This window comes from Podarcis liolepis (genome assembly GCF_965112155.1).
Source record: "Podarcis liolepis genome assembly, chromosome: 14".
Lineage (NCBI taxonomy): Eukaryota > Metazoa > Chordata > Lepidosauria > Squamata > Lacertidae > Podarcis > Podarcis liolepis.
Genome location: NC_139569.1, coordinates 51474992 through 51493736, shown reverse-complemented (window position 1 = coordinate 51493736; position 18745 = coordinate 51474992). Strand labels below are relative to the sequence as shown.

Sequence of the window (18745 nt, the reverse complement as noted above, 5' to 3'; positions counted from 1 at the left end):
CAATTTCAATATCTTATCTTTCATTCACTTATTTCATTCACCTCCCTTTTTGTATTCCACTTCTGTTAATTGTTTCAGCAATTCCTTTCCATCTTCCTCTGTTTTCTATCCTATAATTATCTTGACATATTCTAACCTTATTTTTTCCTTTAATACTCTATTAATCTATTTATACTTAGTTCCTTATAACATTTCTACTAAAGCCATATAACTTCATTCCAACATTCTTCTAACATTCATTAATTTTACAGTATTTCTGTAAATAGTCTTTAAACTTTTTCCAGTCTTCTTCCACCGACTCTTCTCCCTGGTCTCGGATTCTGCCAGACATTTCCGCCAGTTCCATATAGTCCATCAACTTCATCTGCCATTCTTCCCGGGTGGGTAAATCTTGTGTCTTCCAATACTTCGCCATGAGTATTCTTGCTGCTGTTGTTGCATACATAAAAAAAGTTCTATCCTTCTTTGGCACCAATTGGCCGACCATGCCCAGGAGAAAGGCCTCTGATTTCTTCAGGAAGGTATATTTGAATACCTTTTTCATTTCGTTATAAATCATCTCCCAGAATGTCTTAATCCTTGGGCATGTCCACCAAAGGTGAAAGAATGTCCCTTCAGTCTCATTACATTTCCAACATTTATTGTCGGGCAAATGGTAAATTTTTGCAAGCTTGACTGGTGTCATGTACCACCTATAAATCATTTTCATTAAATTTTCTCTTAAGGCATTACATGCCGTGAATTTCATACCTGTGGTCCATAACTGTTCCCAGTCAGCCATCATTATGTTATGTCCAACATCTTGTGCCCATTTCACCATTTCATCCTGAGTGTTCCATTTCAACAGCAAGTTATACATTCTTGACAAATTCTTGATTTTTGGATCTAGCAATTCTGTTTCCAATTTTGATTTTTCCACCTGGAAACCAACTTTTTTGTCCAAATTGTATGCTTCCATTATTTGATAATATTTTTTTTATAAGATATTTATTACAATTTTTAAACAACAAACAAACCACCAAACATATAAAATACCATCACCATATAACAAACAAGAAAGATCAAAGTAAGATTATAAGATCTCTTCTCCCAGGTCTCGAATTCTGCCAGTCATTTCAGCCAACTCCATGTAATCTATCAGTTGCGTCTGCCATTCTTCCAGTGTGGGCAAATCTTGGGTCTTCCAATATTTTGCGATGAGTATTCTTGCTGCTGTTGTTGCGTACATAAAAAAAGTTTTATCTTTCTTTAACACTCCTTGGCCGACAATGCCCAGAAGGAAGGCCTCTGGTTTCTTAAGGAAGGTATACTTAAATACCTTTTTTAACTCATTATAGATCATTTCCCAGAAAGCCTTAACCCTTGGACACGTCCACCAAAGGTGAAAGAATGTTCCTTCAGTTTCCTTACATTTCCAACATTTGTTATCAGGCAAGTGATATATTTTTGCCAGCTTGACTGGGGTCATGTACCACCTGTATATCATTTTCATAATGTTTTCTTTCAAGGCATTACATGCCGTGAACCTCACTCCGGTGGTCCATAACTTTTCCCAGTCAGTAAACATAATATTATGCCCAATGTCCTGTGCCCATTTTATCATAGCTGATTTGACAGTTTCATCCTGCGTATTCCATTTCAACAGCAAGTTATACATTTTGGAAAGTACCTTGGTCTTAGGTTCTAACAGTTCTGTTTCTAATTTCGATTTTTCCACCTGGAAACCTATTTTTTTATCTGCCTTAAAGACCTCCCTAATCTGAGCATAATGTAACCAGTCTCGCACTTTATCCTTTAATTTCTCAAGACTGCAATCTCCAAGTATCTCCTTCTTTTTCTATTATTTCCCAATATTTTGGCCAATTGGCCTCCATATTAAGTCTTTTCTGGGCCTTGGCTTCCATTGGTGACAGCCACCTTGGAGTCTTGTTTTCTAGTAAGTCTTTGTATTTTGTCCAGACATTAAACACAGCCTTCCTGACAATATGGTTCTTAAAAGCCTTATGGATTTTTACCTTGTCATACCACAAGTATGCATGCCCCATTATTTGATAATAATGGAGCCAATCTCGCACTTTGTTTTTCAATTTTTCAAAGCTCTGCAATTTTATTCTGTCTCCATCTTGTTCCAGAATTTCCCAATATTTCGGCCATTTAGCCTCCATATTGAGTTTTTTCTGTGCCTTCTCTTCCATTGGTGACAACCATCTTGGGGTTTTCTTTTCTAACAAATCCTTATATCTTATCTGTAGTGGTTGGGAGTTACTCGTGCGTAATTCTGCTCCGTTTGAGCTTCGGATTGCCTGGTTAAACCCTCCGGACTACGCAGCCCATTTTAGCGTGGCTGCTCTTAGTCACTCGTACAATCTGTCTGTGGGCGTTTCTTAAAGCGTTGCCAACATAAGAGTTGTTTGACGCCCAATCGTCTCCTCCTCTCACTGCGCGGGAGTCTCCTGCGCAGGGTGGGCGTGGGCAGTGGGGTGCTGGGGCTCTCCCCGCTAATTTCCAATGAAGAGTCCTGGAGCCCCTGCACCTCCCTGTCCTGTTGCTCTCCCTGATCCCTGGTGTTACACTCATTCTCTTCCCCTTCTTCCCGGCTAAGTCTCCCTCTGGCGCTTGGACCTTCACCTGCAGACTCAGAGACCCTCTCCTTCTCCCGTGCCTCTGATGGCAGTTCCCTGACATTATCCAAACGTTAAACAATGCTTTTCTAACAATATGATTTTTAAATGCTTTATGTGCTTTTACTTTATCGTACCACAAATATGCATGCCAGCCAAATGCATTGTTGAAACCTTCTAAATCCAACACATCAGTGTTTTCAAGAAGCAGCCATTCTCTCAGCCAGCAAAAAGCAGCTGATTCATAATAAAGTTTCAAGTCTGGCAGGGCAAATCCACCTCTTTCTTTGGCATCAGTTAATATCTTAAATTTTATTTGAGGCTTCTTGCCCTGCCAAACAAATCTGGAAATATCTTTCTGCCACTTCTTGAAACAATCCATCTTATCCAAAATTTGCAATGTTTGAAACAAAAACAACATCCTTGGCAACACATTCATCTTTATCACAGCAATTCGGCTTAACAATGATAACTTCAAATTTGTCCATATTTCTAAGTCCTTTTTCACTTCAATCCAACATTTTTCATAATTATCCTTAAATAAATTCACATTTTCTGGCAATCATGTTAACCCCTAAATATTTCACTTTCTTAACCAATGTTAGCCCTGTCTCCTCCTGAAACTTCTCTCTCTCATTCACAGTTAAGTTTTTCTCTAAAACCTTAGTCTTCATTTTGTTCAACTTAAAACCTGCTACCTGTCCAAATTCTTGAATCAGTTCCAATACCCTTTTAGTACTAGGTTCTGGCTCCTGTAAAGTCAATACTAAGTCATCAGCAAATGCTTTCAGTTTGTACTGTTTAGTGAATTTGTGAATTTAAGAAGTCTTGAAAACAAAAGAGCTAAGAAAGAGGGAGAAGGTAGAAGAGAAAAATCTACAACACACCAAAAAACTGAGGAAATTTCTCTTGCTGAAACAATTAATAGAAGTGGAATACAAAAAGGGAGGTGTGAGGAGGTCGTTGAAATAAGTGAATGAAAGATAAGATACTGAAATTGTTTGATGTGTTTTAAACTGTTTTTGTTTGGTTTTGTTAGTTTAATGTGTTAGTGTTATGTAGTGTTTTTGTATTGTATTGTATTGTTCTTTTCTTTCTTTTTAGTGTTGTGTTTAAATTGTTGGAAAAGTAATAAATATTATTTTCCAAAAAAAAAATAAATTCACAAATTTAAGAGCCCTCTCCCTTCCTGCAGTTTCCACCAAATGGTATTCAGAAGCATTGCTGCTTCCAATGTGAAGGCAGAGAAGCCACCCTGGCTAGCAGCCATTGATCACCTCCTCCAGTCCAGTCCTTTTAAAGCCCTCCAAGTTGGTGGCCATCACTGCCTCCTGGGGGAGAGACTTTACCTACGTGCTGCGTGATTCTTGCATTGCAGCAGGTTGAACCAGGTGACTCGTAGGGTGGTTTCCAATGCTACTGTTCTACAATTTTATGAAATATGCAGCAAGGAGCAGTGAGGAGAGATATCTAATAGAGGAGATCTTGGGTTGACTGAGGGTGCTAGAGGTTCTGGGCAAGGTTATATCAAGAAATAAGAACTGAAGGATAGGTTGGTACAAGGCTCTGGAGCCTTTTGGAGGCCCTCCTGCCATTAGGACTGGGGTGCTGATTCAGTTGGTATTTTTCTTTGGATGTACATGTTTTTGGTTTTGAAGACCAGAGGATTTCTTCTCCCATGCATCAAAGTAAAGTCTGAAGGTGGCACCTGGGAAAATGCCACATTCTCCAGCCCCACACAGAACCCACCATTGGTTCGCATGAGAAGAGAGCCTCTGTCCCTTAGAAATGCTGGGGGGGAGCTTCAGCACTCCCCCTGTTGTTCCTCTGCTTTGAGACCTCATTTGAGAAGAGCAGCAGATTATAATTCCTGAAATAAACATGTATTTATGCCCAGAAGTCCAAAAAGAGGTATCATATTTTAAAGGATGATGATAGCTACAGTGGTACCTCAGGTCAAGTACTTAATTCGTTCTGGAGGTCTGTACTTAACCTGAAACTGTTCTTAACCTGAATCACCACTTTAGCTAATGGGGCCTCCCGCTGCTGCTGCGCCGCCGGAGCACAATTTTTGTTCTCATCCTGAAGCAAAGTTCTTAACCTGAAGCACTATTTCTGGGTTAGCGGAGTCTGTAACCTGAAGTGTATGTAACCTGAAGCGTATGTAACCTGAGGTACCACTGTATTTCTCTCTCCCCACCCCCCTTGGTATTTGACAACTATCAGTTAATTAAGACTAATGCTGCCGCTGTGTGGGAGGCTGGAATTATTTTATAGAGTGCAATGTGAACCACAAAGTCTGTGTCATGCTTGGCCAAGATACCCCAGCAGGTCGGAGCCAGAGTGAAGAATAGACCAGAGGGATCCCCTGTCCCCTCTTTCCTGCCCTCGCCAGCTCTGTCAATGGCTCAGAGGACACCCCAAGCTGCCAGGGAGCAAACACTATGAGGACACAAGGAGCGCTTAAAAAGATAGAGTGTTTCTGTTTTAAAAAATCTATTTTTGATCTTCGTTGTTTCTCTGGCAAGCTTTTATCAGCCTTTGGCAACTGTCAACAACGGGAGCAAAAAGTTGGGATGCTGTAAATTTCTAAATTTCTGCCAGCTGCACTTCCAAAATGTAAAGATGGGGTTGTAAGGAGCTGAAGGCTGAGCAGTTAATCTGCCCCTTTTTGGTCTTCCAGTCAATGGCCCACCCCATCCCGTTTCATTGTCATTGTGCCCCGTTCCTTTACGCATTTTGTACACATTCCCCCACATAAAATATTTACTTTTTACATGAAATATGCACTTTCCACTGTTGTATAATGCATTTGTCAGTGAAGTATGCATTTTGTATGTTCCTTTTCATAGAAGCAGAGACTTATAGAACTGGAAGGGATCCCAAGGGTCATCAAGCCCAACCCCATTGGAAGTGTCAGATTGGGATACTCTCGGTGCAACAAATTTAGCCCCTGCTTGTTGATAAGCAGGAGATCTGCCTTTCTGTGGTTTTGGAAATGAATCTTTCATCTCCAGTTCTTCCTGGAGATGAAGCTGGGGCATTTTGCATGGAAAACAGATGTTGTGCTCCTTAGCAAGCAAATCCAGGTAACTACTGACTGGTGAGCTTCACCTCAATACCAGGAAAGGTCCTAGAACAGATAATTCAACAATTTGTGTGTAGGCACTTAGAAAAGGATGCAAGTCATACCAGACAAACCTCATTTCTTTTTTTGATGGAGTTACAAGCTTGGTGGATCAGGGGAATGCTGTAGACGTAGTATATATTGATTTCAGTAAGGCTTTTGATAAAATCCCCCATGATATTCTTGTGGAAAAGCTGGTAAATGTGGGTTGAATGAGGTAACTGTTAGGTGGCTTTATAGCTGGCTGACTGACTGACCGAACCCAAAGAGTACTCATTAATGGTTCCCCGTCACCCTGGGAAAAGTGACAAGTGGGGGGCCACAGGGTTCTGTCCTGGGTCCGTTGTTGTTCAGGGTCTTTATAAACAACTTGGATGAAGGAATTGAGGGGATGCTCATACAATTTGCGGATGACACCAAACTGGGAGGGGTAGCTGATGCCACAGAAGATGGAAATCAGATTCAAGATGACCTTAAAAAATTGGAGAACTGAGCCAAAACTAACAAAATGAATTCCATTGGTGCAAATGTCAGGTTCCACATTTAGGCAGGAAGAACCAGCTGCACAAATATAAGATGGGGGACACCTGACTTGCAGTGAACATGTGAAAAGGTTTGGAAGGTGAGAGGCCTTCCTCTTCCTCCTCCTCTAGGCTCAGCCTCCTGACTCAGCTTCCTTCTTCCTAGGATTCTTTTCATCTAATTTACTTTCCACACTATCAGATCAGCTGGAGGAAAGCCTGAGTCATCGAGGGCACCTGTAAGAAGCTGCCAGCGATGGTTACAATGGAAGGATCCCCCCACCCCCCAAATCACCTTGCGAGTAGCAAAGTGTTCTGCCTATACTTCCCAGAGGGTTAAAAAAACATGATTTGATGCTTTTGAGTGAAAGGGGACTCGGCCATTCATTCCTTAGTTTTTAGCATTCGTACCTTAGTTGACCAAATCAAGTCATGTTATTTAATCCTTTGTAGGTTTGAGGTGTTGTTTGGTTGGTTGTTTTGCACTTACTAAAACTTTGGCCTGTTCTTTTTTTCTTTTCTCAGATTAAATTTGACAGTGACAGTGTCTGTGTTTGCTGTGAGCTACAACACCAGCCCTCAGGCTGCAGCCTGGGTGAGATGCTGAAACTGAACCCTTTGCAGGAATGCAACACCGTCAGGCTGACCCTAAAGGTGAGATTCAGATAAATTCTCTCCTCCTCTTTTGCTAGGTTTCTTTGTGACAAAATGAAAACCTCTGGAAATGGGAGATGCAGAAATACTAAAGCATGCTGAGAACCATTCAATATTAGAGGGACTTGACCAGCTATCCTGTGGGAGGGGGTGTACCATTATGTGAGTCTAGTCCCAGTAAACTCAGTTGACCATCCTTCCAAATAAACACCGAGGACTGGGCACACACAACATAGATGAGCAATTTTTGTTGTTTAGTCGTTTAGTCGTGTCCGACTCTTCGTGACCCCCTGGACCAGAGCACGCCAGGCCCTCCTGTCTTCCACTGCCTGCCACAGTTTGGTCAAACTCATGCTGGTAGCTTTGAGAACACTGTCCAACCATCTCGTCCTCTGTCGTCCCCTTCTCCTTGTGCCCTCCATCTTTCCCAACATCAGGGTCTTTTCCAGGGAGTCTTCTCTTCACATGAGGTGGCCAAAGTATTGGAGCCTCAGCTTCAGGATCTGTCCTTCCAGTGAGCACTCAGGGCTGATTTCCTTCAGAATGGAGAGATTTGGTCTTCTTGCAGTCCATGGGATTCTCAAGAGTCTCCTCCAGCACCAGAATTCAAAAGCATCAATTCTTTTAGCCTGCCTCATTTTGCCTGGAAGTCAAGCAGTGGTGTTATGGAGGGGAAATGCAGGATCATATAACTCCTGGCCCTTTTCTACAGCACGAGTGATGTCATCTGCTGGAGCAACAGGGAACATTGCTTCCCTACCTGCATGTGTGTGTGAATTTGTATTGAGACTCTCTGTAGTACAGAGAGAGAGAGATTGTGATCAGCTCCTCTAACTTCAGGTGCCATTTAAAAAATGAGAATCATGCATCTTAAGTCGTTCCTACGTTTCACTGATTGTGTTTACTCTTATCTGTTTCATTTGATGTGTTGTTGCACTTGGCTCTTTTCTCTGCTAGATTTGCGTCATTAAATACTAGACTCTTCTGCCACCTGCCAGCGGGCCCAGTGTTCTCTGATCTGTCAGGAGGCCAACCTTAGCTCAGCCTGACAGTTCCAGAGGACTTCTCTATAGCCACGCATGCCCATTCTCTGCAAAAATGAGAACTGTGTGAATATGCAGCTTCTCCTATCCCACCCCCTGCACCCCCACCAACTTCCTTCAAAGGAAGAGAATTAGGAGATATGTGAAACCTATTTCTTAACAAGAAAGGCCTCTCGTTTTGAGTTTCAGGTTTGGTTTATTGTACTGGCATTGCATATCATCTCTCCCCAACTCGCCCTATCGGAGGCGTCTTGCTAGGCTTGTGGAGAAATTACAGCTAATCAAGTAAACACTGACAGCGATAACGTTCCCTTTCTATAATTATGATTAGTACAGTGGTACCTCTGGTTAAGTACTTAATTCGTTCCGGAGGTCCGTTCTTAACCTGAAACTGTTCTTAACCTGAAGCACCACTTTAGCTAATGGGGCCTCCTGCTGCTGCTGCGCCTCCGAAGCACAATTTCTCTTCTCATCCTGAAGCAAAATTCTTAACCCGAGGTACTATTTCTGGGTTAGCGGAGTCTGTAACCTGAAGTGTATGTAACCCGAGGTACCACTGTAATTCCTACAGGCTGCTGTGAGTGAAAACCGCTGTTAGGCACACAGGGTTTGGTGTGGCCATTTGCTTGACAAAAGGAAGTGGCACAGAAAAGCCAGAACACGGGAGATGTACATGCCTTGTGCACAACATGTAGCTTTAAAAGGGGGTAAGAGAGATTCATAGATTCATAGAATTTCAGAGTTGGAAGGGACTACCGTATTTTTCGCTCTATAGGACGCACTTTTTCCCCTCCAAAAATTAAGGCCGGAGGCTTCGCGTTGCTTTCGCTGAAGCCTGGAGAGCGAGAGGGGTCGGTGCGCACCGACCCTTCTTGCTCTCCAGGCTTCAGGGATAGCCGCCTGAAGCCTTTGGAGTGCAGTGGGAACTCACGCTGCGCTCCAAAGGCTTCGGGTTCCTTTTGCTGAAGCCGGGAGAGCAAGACTCTCCTGCCTTCAGCGAAAGGAACCCGAAGCCTTTGGAGTGCAGCGCGAGGTCCTGCTGCGCTCCAAAGGCTTCAGCCATGCGCCTGCCTAGAAGCCGGAGTTCCTTCTCCAGCTTCTGTTCCTTCTCCAGCTTCACTTGAAGGCGCGATGCGCAGTTCTCCTTCTCTGCACAGCACCTCTCCTTCGCAGGAGAGGCGCTGCACAGAGAGGGAGAACTGCGCAGTGCCCCTTCAGCCACGCACCTGCCTGGCAGCCGGAGGAGCAACAGAAGGTTCTCCTTCTGTTCCTTCTCCAGCTTCGCAGCGAGGCACCTGTCCTGCAAAGCCGGAGGAGGAACCGAAGGGTCTCCTTGTCATTTTACAATGACAAACCTGTAATTTCTAGGGTCCACCCTCTCACCCTGCCCAGATCCCATTTGAAAAATTAGTGTTACAATGGCTACTTCCTAGTCCTCGGGTATGGCGGCAGATCTGAGGGGCAAGTTACACCTTTTTGTCAGAAGATCAGCAGTTGCAGGTGGGCAGAGCCAGTGGAACATCCCCCTGTGTCTGATGGCGCTGGGGGAGATGGTGTGACAGGCACTGTGGAATGAGTGAGAGGTGGGGACGGACAGGGAGATGGGTGAGGTGAGAGAGCAGGTTCCTGCTGGACCCTCATTATCAGGCTGCCCCAGTTCTGGAAGGGGCCTCCACACCCTCACGCTCATAATGTGTTATTGTAGTATGGCCTGGTGATGATGATGCCTACTTGATGGTGCAGAGCGCAAGAAAACAGTTTGGTGTCCTTGCAGAGTAGTGTTTGAACCTAGTAATGTCCAGCCCATTCACATCCCACCCTGACACATAAGCAATGGTCCTTTTGTTCTTCTCCATAACCACCTCCGACAGCCCAAGCTGCACTGTTACTATAAGCCACGAAATCCAATAAGCAAATGTGGGCAATAACTAGCGCATGAGAGCTACTCATATGGAGGGTATGACTACTGTATCTCAGAGGATTTCCATATCTCAAACAAAGGTTTCCTGTTATGCCCTCTTTCCCCTGCTCTATTTCTCAGGTGTTTCAATAATAGAATGACTACAATATATATGATTTTTTGTGATGGAGGGAGGTTGTTTGGAAAAAAACAAATTACATGAAAGTGAATGGCAGAAGTCCATGACTGAGGAGTAGGTAAGAGGATCATTAAGCTATTGCCAGTGACAGCCCTGTATTTATTTTATTGATTTATAGAGTGTCTTATCTCACAATTAATTGGCCTTCAGTGAACTTGGCATTTGAACAGCTGACAAGGTCCAGTGCATGAAATCCTTGCCCACAGCATCAAAAGATGCACTGCTTAAATGCTCATGGCCCTGGGTCACCAAGTACAGAATAGGTGGCCTGGCTGCTTTATTATTTTTTATTAATAGGCCAACTTCTTTCCTTTGGCCTAGGAATATGCAAGTTTTTGTGCTGACACAGCTGATCCAACAGCCAGGCTCTTCTTTTGCTCTGATGTTGGTGGAGAACTTAGGAACCTAGGAAGCTGACTCATCCCAGGTCAAGCAGTTTGGCCATCTCACCTGATATTGCCTGTTTTGACTGTCAGTGGCTTTCCCGCAGAGGTCTTCCCCTTCCCCTTCTACTGCACTTGCCAGCAATCAAGGTTATGGCCTTCTATTACTGAGCTATTGCTCTTCACTCCAAAATTTGCTCCACTTTCATAGAAACACGGTTGCCTCATACTGTGTCAGACTAATGGTCTGTGTACCTTAGTGTTGACTGCAACTGCCTTCCCTGGTCTTGGACTCCAAAGTCCCATCAACTGCAGTCATCTTTGCCCGGGGTCAAGGGTGTTGGTATTCCAAAGCATCTGGAGGGCACATGGTTGGGGAAGTCTGGTCTTCATTGGCTAGCAGTGGCTCTCTAAGGGTTAATAGGAATCTTTTCCAATCCCTTGCCTACCTAGAGTCATAGAATTCTAGATTTGGGAGGAACCCAAAGGACCATCTCATTCAAGCCTCCGCAGTGCTCTCAGCTAAGAGGTGCCCGGGATTGAGCCTCAGGTCTCCTGCTTGCAAAGCATCTGCTGCCAAGTTCCTGCTCTGTTCTGTTCTTTATCTGTTTCCTTGTTGCAACAAAGCTTTACTATAAAACACATTACAGGAAGATAAATGGCATTTGTTTTCAGTCCAGCTCCAACATTAAAAATAATAACAATACAATAAACAAAGATTTGTTGCCCTGGAGGCATTAAAAAAACCGAATGCAAAGTCCTAAGAGACCATTTTTACATCATTAGGCATTGAGTTAAAATATCCCCTCCCCCCGGTTTAGAGTTTTATTAAAAGTAAAGTCATCCCTGGAGTAACTACAAAAGCATTACATCAAGATTAGATTATGAAATGGCTCCACAACCTCCTACATATTAAGGAAAAAATAAATATTTTAATTCAGAACTGCAGTTTTTCTCCTGCTAGAAATGACTGCAAAATTATCTCACTCTGAAATCGTGCTAAACTGAAGGTGCTCATTTGGCATCACAGGAGACAAACTGGGCCCCTGAAGCAGTTTTATCTTGCTTCATGTTACACTTCCATATTATAATCTAGGAGTGGCAAAAAAGGCTCGGCCTATAAGGAAAGAGGGAACATCCCATGTTTTCAAGTTTTAAGAGAGTCTGTGCTAAAACACTTCCATTTGAGCATCACAATAACCCAGACATATTATCACGGACAGCATCCAGATTCCAAACATTCTGTCCAAACTTACTAAGATTTGCTGGGAGCTGGCAGCAGGATGGGGCAGACTTTGCAATCGCTTCCCCTCTCCTCCTTCCATAGCATGAGCAGAAGGGGAACCAAACCCCAAACCCAGCCAACCTGAAGCCATGGTCTGTGTGCTGATCTTGCTTATCAGGGAGCAGCAAACCATTGCCCTTAGTTCAGACGCTTGTGTCAAGGGAAGGAGCAAAGTGGGCGCAATCGGGCAGCATGCATGGCCATTCTCAGTAAACCACAGTAGGTCAGATATTCTGGCTCATGGTGACATGAGACCACTGTGTCTTCTTTCTTTTGCCCATTGTGTGCCGCTGCTCCAGCTGTCTCAGAGGATGTATTTGAAGGCAGAAAACATTTAGTCCAAGTTGTGAAGAAAGTTAAAACATTGACCTCCTCTTGTCAGTGATGGAACAAGATAAAAACATGTCTTGGATTTTTGAAATGGTTGCTATCAACTCAAGTCCCTGGTTTGGCATAGCCTTGCCACAGTGCTGTGAGTTCTGGTAACATCACATCTTGATTATTGTATTGCGCTGTCTGTGGGGCTTCCCTTGAAGGCAGTCCAGAAACTGCAGCTAATTCATGTAAAACCCATTCTGCAGGATCTGCACTGAGCCCAATTCAAGATGTTTTCTTTAATTAAGCTGGGGCCAGGTACGTCTCAGAGCTTCTCTCCCTTTACTGTACCCTAAATTTGGCATGGGTGGCCCTTCATGCTTTCCCGTTGGCATGGGTGGCACTCCACTGTGGCACAGTGCCACACTATGGTGGCACCCTGGCTGTGGAACTCACTCTCCCTGAAGGTGCAGGTGGGTTACAAAGTTATTAAGCTTCTGATGTCTAGTCAGAACCAAGTTATCTCTCATAAGAACCTAAGAAGAACCTGATGGATCAGGCCGGTGACCCATCTAGTCCAGGGTCCTGTTCTCACAGGGGCCAAATGGATGCCTGTGGGAAGCCCACAGACAAGAATTTATCACAACAGGTAACAGTTGTGTTGAAGAGCCTGGTAGGTAAGCAGCTCCCTTTTCTTCAGCAGCAACCAGTTAGACCACTGTTATTTATCATTTAAAATAAAATTAAAACCTTTTTTAAAAGAAAAGAAGACATGCCTGTCCTTGAGCTTCCCAAGTAAAAGGAGTACACGGAGAGCAATTTCATGGGTGAAAAAGCTTTACTGCTCATTATCTCTCCTCACGTTATTGTGGGTATATCAGCAACAAAGCAGCGTAATTGAAGTCAATCAAGGGTAAAAGAAGTCTTCTTTACAGTATTGCCAAACTGGGCTTGTTTTCAGGCCTTTGTCAGAAACAATGTCAGTCCGTCACCTTTAGGGTTATTGATTGCAAGAGTGTCTTTCAGTATCTGCACACTAATTCTGCCCTTTCCGTGTTTGTGGAATGTGCCTCCAAAAGTTCAAGGGAACTAGAAGAGCTTTGCTAAAGAGCTATGAATCTTATTTCTCCAAGGGAACCCATCTTATGCATGGAAGTTGAGCCAGAGGTCCTCCCATACCAGGTCAGCTGCATTTTCTTTGCTGCTTTATCAATACTGCTCTATCTATACTACTATGACAGGGGTGCAGAATTTGCAGCCTATGGGTCAAGTGGGGCCTTCAGGGCACACCTCAAGTCATGCCCCTGAACGCATTTGGCCTGTAAACCAGAGAATTCCCACACCTGGTCTGAGATTAAAAACCTAGGTTCACACCAGGAGCCCCAGGGTGTTGGATCCCACAATATAAGAATCAGTGACTGATACCCTTATATTCCATAAGGCCTTCTAAGCATTATTGCCTTGCCAAGTATTGGTTCATAAATTGTACTAATCCACATTTAGTTCTAGAGGCTCTGTCTAGGTGTAATTGCTTATAGCCACTGACTGTTGGGATTTACCACCTTCCCTTTCAAAAGTCATCCACACCTGTGACCATCACTGTATCTTTCAGCAGGAAACTCTGCAAGTAAATCATGCTTTCCTATGTCTGACTGAAAGCTACTGTCCATCAGTTTCACTGAAAATTGGAACTGCACAGATTTTAACAAGTCTTCCCCAGTACTGCTGCCCCAATCCAATTTGGAGGGACATGGTTGGCTTTCAGCTGAAACCCAGTATTGGGTTCTTGCACACTGCCAGGTCTGGGTTGAGGACAACTGTCTGCGGAGACCCAAGATGCAGGAGGTGTAGGAGGCAACCTGTAGTCAGGAGAACCAGCAAGGGCAAACCAGAAGGCAAGACTGAAGAGCAGCCCCTTAGTTTGCACCCTCCAAACACCCCCCACAGGAACATGGGAAGCTGCCTTATATGGACTGTCTGTCCAGCTTCATGTTGTCTACACTGATTACACTGACAGCCCTAGCGGGAGATGATGGTGAATGAATCCAGGACCTTCTGCCAGAGGTGAAGCTAGCTGCTCCGGCCCCCAGAGCGCCACACATGCTGCGCACCCGGGGGCAGGGCTAGCCACCTGCAGGGGCAGGGCGAGCATCCCAGGGGGCGGGGTAGTAATGTCACCCCCCCCCCAGAGATGACACCTGGGGCAGACCACACCCACTGCAGCCCCCTTCCTCTGCCAGAGGGGTGAAGGACAAAGATGCTTTAAAATAAATAATAATGAAATAATAAAATAACTGTATGCTTTTCTATACAAAAGTTATGTTGCTATGTTCTAGCAAAGCAAAAAGCAAAAATATGTTTGTGTTAGGAAACAAAATCCTCCCTGCTAGGCTTTCTATGGAAAAGTTCAAATACCCCAATCTCAACAAAGTAAACAATGTCTAATAAGCCAGCACAGGGACCAGGTGACCCTGACAGGTAATCATTATAACTCACTCAAGAACAAATTTTGAGAAATCAAAGGATGAAGTGAGCAAGATGATTGAGATGGAGAACAATGACACCAACAGTTATCAGGAAAGTAGTGGCCGAGGCTGGATACGCAGGTCAAAGATTACTATGTCCAAGATTTCACTATGAAACTGTTGACTTTTACAAATGTGTAATGTATTTTTCCTTTTACTGTATGGATTATAGACACAGAGAGCACAGTCTGTATAGATAAGAATTTTACTGTGTTGTACAGGGAAATTTGTTCCTAAATACCCGTGGTCTTCTGTCAAAGTCATTCCTAGCTGCAAATCACTGCAGGAAAGCAAATTGTATTTAGCAATAAAGTAAAATAAGAGCTGGTGAAATTTGGCAGAAAACCCAACCTTCTGGAAGCCTAAAAACTGAAAAATTTACAGAACTCTAAGAAAACATGGATCTGTTCAAAATTATAGTTTGTATAATGAAGTGGGCCTCAGATATACCGTATTTTTTGCTCTATAAATCTCACTTTTTCCCTCCTAAAAAGTAATGGGAAATGTGTGTATGTCTTACATTAGGCTGCGCAGCTATCCCAGAAGCCAGAACAGCAAGAGGGATTGCTGCTTTCACTGCGCAGCGATCCCTCTTGCTGTTCTGGCTTCTGAGATTCAGAATATTTTTTTTCTTGTTTTCCTCCTCCAAAAACTAGGTGCATCTTGTGGTCTGGTACGTCTTATAGAGTGAAAAATACGGTAGTCCTTATTTTGGGGGGTATTTGATTCTTCTCTCAACTTGTTTCTGCCTGCAGCAGACCAAAATGTGACACACACTCTCAGCTTAGAGCTGAAAATTTAAGCAAATGAGAGGTATGATTTGGTAAAAGACATGGTTGTTTTTTGTTCACAGATATTTCACCATATTTAATTACGTCTCACTTCTTTGGTGTGTGGTGCTATTTTGTTTTGTTTTTAATTTTTTATTCTGCCTAAAGCTGGAAGTGGCCTAGGTATCTCTGGGGCACTGAAACCGAGTGTTCCTGATCATTGTTCTTGCTGGCCAGGGCTGGGAGCAGCAGACAGGCACTCAAAGGCTTGGCCAGTATTCTCTGTAAAACGGACTGTACACACACACACACACACACACGCACACACACACACAGCGAGAGGGGGAGAGAGAGCAAGCATGCCCCAGAACCTTTTGCAATTTGCAGTGCTTCTGAAATACAGAAAATTTGAAAAGCACTATAGACAGTAGAGTCTGCAACAAAATAAGCACTCCAGCATAAGTGTGCTATGAGATTGAATTCTTTTTATTGCTAAAAGAGATATAGCATAAAATAAATACCTAAATACTGTATTTTTCGCTCTATAAGACACACTTTTCCCCTCCTAAAAAGTAAGGGGAAATGTGTGTGCGTCCTATGGAGCGAATGCAGGCGGGACGCTCTGCTCAGCACTCCATTTAAAGCGCCTCCTCGGGGAAGAGCCCCGCGCGCTCTTTAAAGGGAGTGTGGCTCTTGGGGGAGGCTTCCTCCCGCTGCCCGGAAGAGGCTTCGCACGGCTCTCCCAGAAGCCAGAACAGCAAGAGGCTATCCCAGAACCCAGATCTCTCTTGCTATTCTGGCTTCTGGGATTCAGAATATTTTTTTCTTGTTTTCCTTCTACAAAAACTAGGTGCATCTTATGGTCTGGTGCGTCTTATAGAGCGAAAAATATGATATAACAGTTTTATGCTTTTCATTTATTCCTCCTATTTATAGTTAGGGTTAACTATGTTGTAAGCATCCCAGGGTAGGATACAGAAGCATTCAGTTAAAAAGAAAAAATCAATCAGAATATGCATTTGTTGTTGTTTAGTTGTTTAGTCGTGTCTGACTCTTCGTGACCCCCATGGACCAGAGCATGGGGTCATGAAGAAAATATGCATAAGAAAAGATAAAAAACCAACAAATTTGATAATAAATATACACAACGTTCTATGCTACCGTTAAAAAAAAAAGCCAGTCACAGGACTGGGGCCACTCCTTAGCCACATTCCTAATGCGTCTGGCTTGTTTTCCGTTTTAATTTGATATCTCCGCCAAATATTGGGTTTTTCTTCACATTCAAGTGTCGCAGAAGAGTAATACTGCCTGCACTTCACCCTCGGGGATGGGCTTTCAGTGTCTGTAACACTTTCTGGGTCGTTTACACATTATTCCTTTGAAATGTTTATTTCACTCATTTTCCAAAAATACTTTTCACTCAGAACTAGCATTCCACTTAAGAGCTGTGAAGCTGCAGCAATAAACCCCACGTAGATAGAAATTCCAACACGTTGTTCTGTTGGAATGGGAGGCACTCCCAAAACCTCAGAAAGCTGAATTCCTTTGTTTGTTAATATAGAATGCAGATTCCACAAAATGGAAATAAGTACATGAATGAATGAATGAACTTTATTACGGTTGCAGACCAGGATAAAAAACAAATAAAAAAACAAACAACAACAACATATAAATAAAATAGCAGTTAGGATTTTTTTTTTTTAACCGATAATTGTTAGCGCAAATAAGGACAAAGAAACAAGCATAGGATAAAACATCTGAATAAAATACAAGATTAAACATGGATAATGGATGGATAAAAACTGATAATTAAAACAGATAAGAACTAAAAACAAATAAAAACACACAGTTAAAACAACTGTTAAAAGCATAAGAACTAAAAGACTCACAGTTAAAACAACTTTAAGAGGCTGCAGTAGAAGTAGAAGCCTCTAAAATAGAGGGCACTCACAGCATTAGAAACTGATGTGCAAATATGGTTAAAACAGACAATTAAAACAATGTACAACAATAAATTTAGAAACAATGTACAACAATAAACTATCCCAGGGAGTTGACTCGGAGTCACCCATGGAACCGAGTTTGGGGATTTTCATGCCTGAAATAAGTACATATGTACCTGCTGCCACATCCACCATTGCTCCAATGGAAAAGAAGGTAGCAATGAAATCATCGTGTTTTCCAGGCACAAAGATGTTACATAGGCAATACAAAAAAAAAAAAAAAAAGGTCACCGCATTAGCAATTGAGGCCAATGGCATCAAGTCCTGGGCAAGGATAATTTCAGAGGGTAGGGACTCCTCATCATTTAATGGTATGCATATAATGTTGATTTTCTTCATTGTAATTCTACACATAGAACAGGCACCCCAGATCCCAATCCCTGCAATGCCAGGTTTGTTGCTGCCCATGATGTCTCTCCATTCAAGGTTGGCAGATGTGGAGCAGATGCTCAAAATGCAGCCCATAAGAGCCAGGACAAAGGCACCCAGTTAGTTGCAAGCAGGATACCCTGCACAATAGCCACACTGAAAAGGAGCCATAATGCGCCTGGGGTGGAACTTTAGCTTTGCTACTGGGAAGGCTGGCGATAGAAGGCATGCTGGAGAAAAACACAGGCAAAAGATAACCGTTAGATACTTAGGCACAGTATCATATGGATATCTCCTAAAGTTTGAGCAAATAGTGATGTGCAGCTAAAACAATGCCATCATTTTAGGGCAAATTCTGCATTTCCCACCTTGAGACGTAGGAATGGAAAAGTCTGCTATACCTGCAATCATAGGTGCCAAGAATCAAACTTCCCCAGGGGTGAAGAAATTGCACAACCGCACAACCCCTTATGTAACCTCTGGCATGCAAAACAAGTCCTCTTCCAGTGAGCTGAGGCTCTTCCTCTGACGAGAGAAGTACAGAATGCCGGAATAACTGTCTTATACCAAGCCAGACCATTGGTTCATTGAACCATTGTCTACACTGAATGGCAGCTCTGCAGGCTTTCAGCCAGGAAGTCTTTCTCAGCCCTCTCGGGAGATGCCCTGGGGGACTGAGCCTGGGACTGCGCTGCAGGCACAGAAACCTCCCTGCCACCGAGCTTGGGCTCTTCCCTCCAGCCTGCCCTTTTGCAAAACAGACTCTCAAAGTGCACATTTCAATCACAACATTGATGTATAAATTGGAAACAAAGATTCACTGGGGGGTGCATTTGCCATTAGAAGCCAGGGCCTGTAATTTGAAAAAAACTGACCTTTGGATATAAACATGAGCGTTTCCCGAATATTTATAAAGTGGCACCAGTATTTCTAAACATACACACACACACACACACACACACACACACACACACACACACACACACACCATTTAAGGACCTGGTAAAGAAATGCTGTCAGAAGGAAAAGG

The 18745-nt window shown here is 43.3% G+C and overlaps 1 protein-coding gene across 2 annotated transcripts in view; it reads left to right on the top strand.

Annotated features, from left to right (window-relative positions):
• The window catches only part of ENTREP2 (endosomal transmembrane epsin interactor 2), a 190445-nt gene that overhangs the window by 145917 nt on the left and 25783 nt on the right, over window positions 1-18745 (top strand). For both annotated transcript variants that reach the window (XM_083475764.1, XM_083475763.1), the window contains exon 4: window positions 6795-6923. In XM_083475764.1, coding sequence (XP_083331890.1) covers window positions 6795-6923 — 129 coding nt within the window. The remainder of the gene's footprint in view (window positions 1-6794; window positions 6924-18745) is intronic.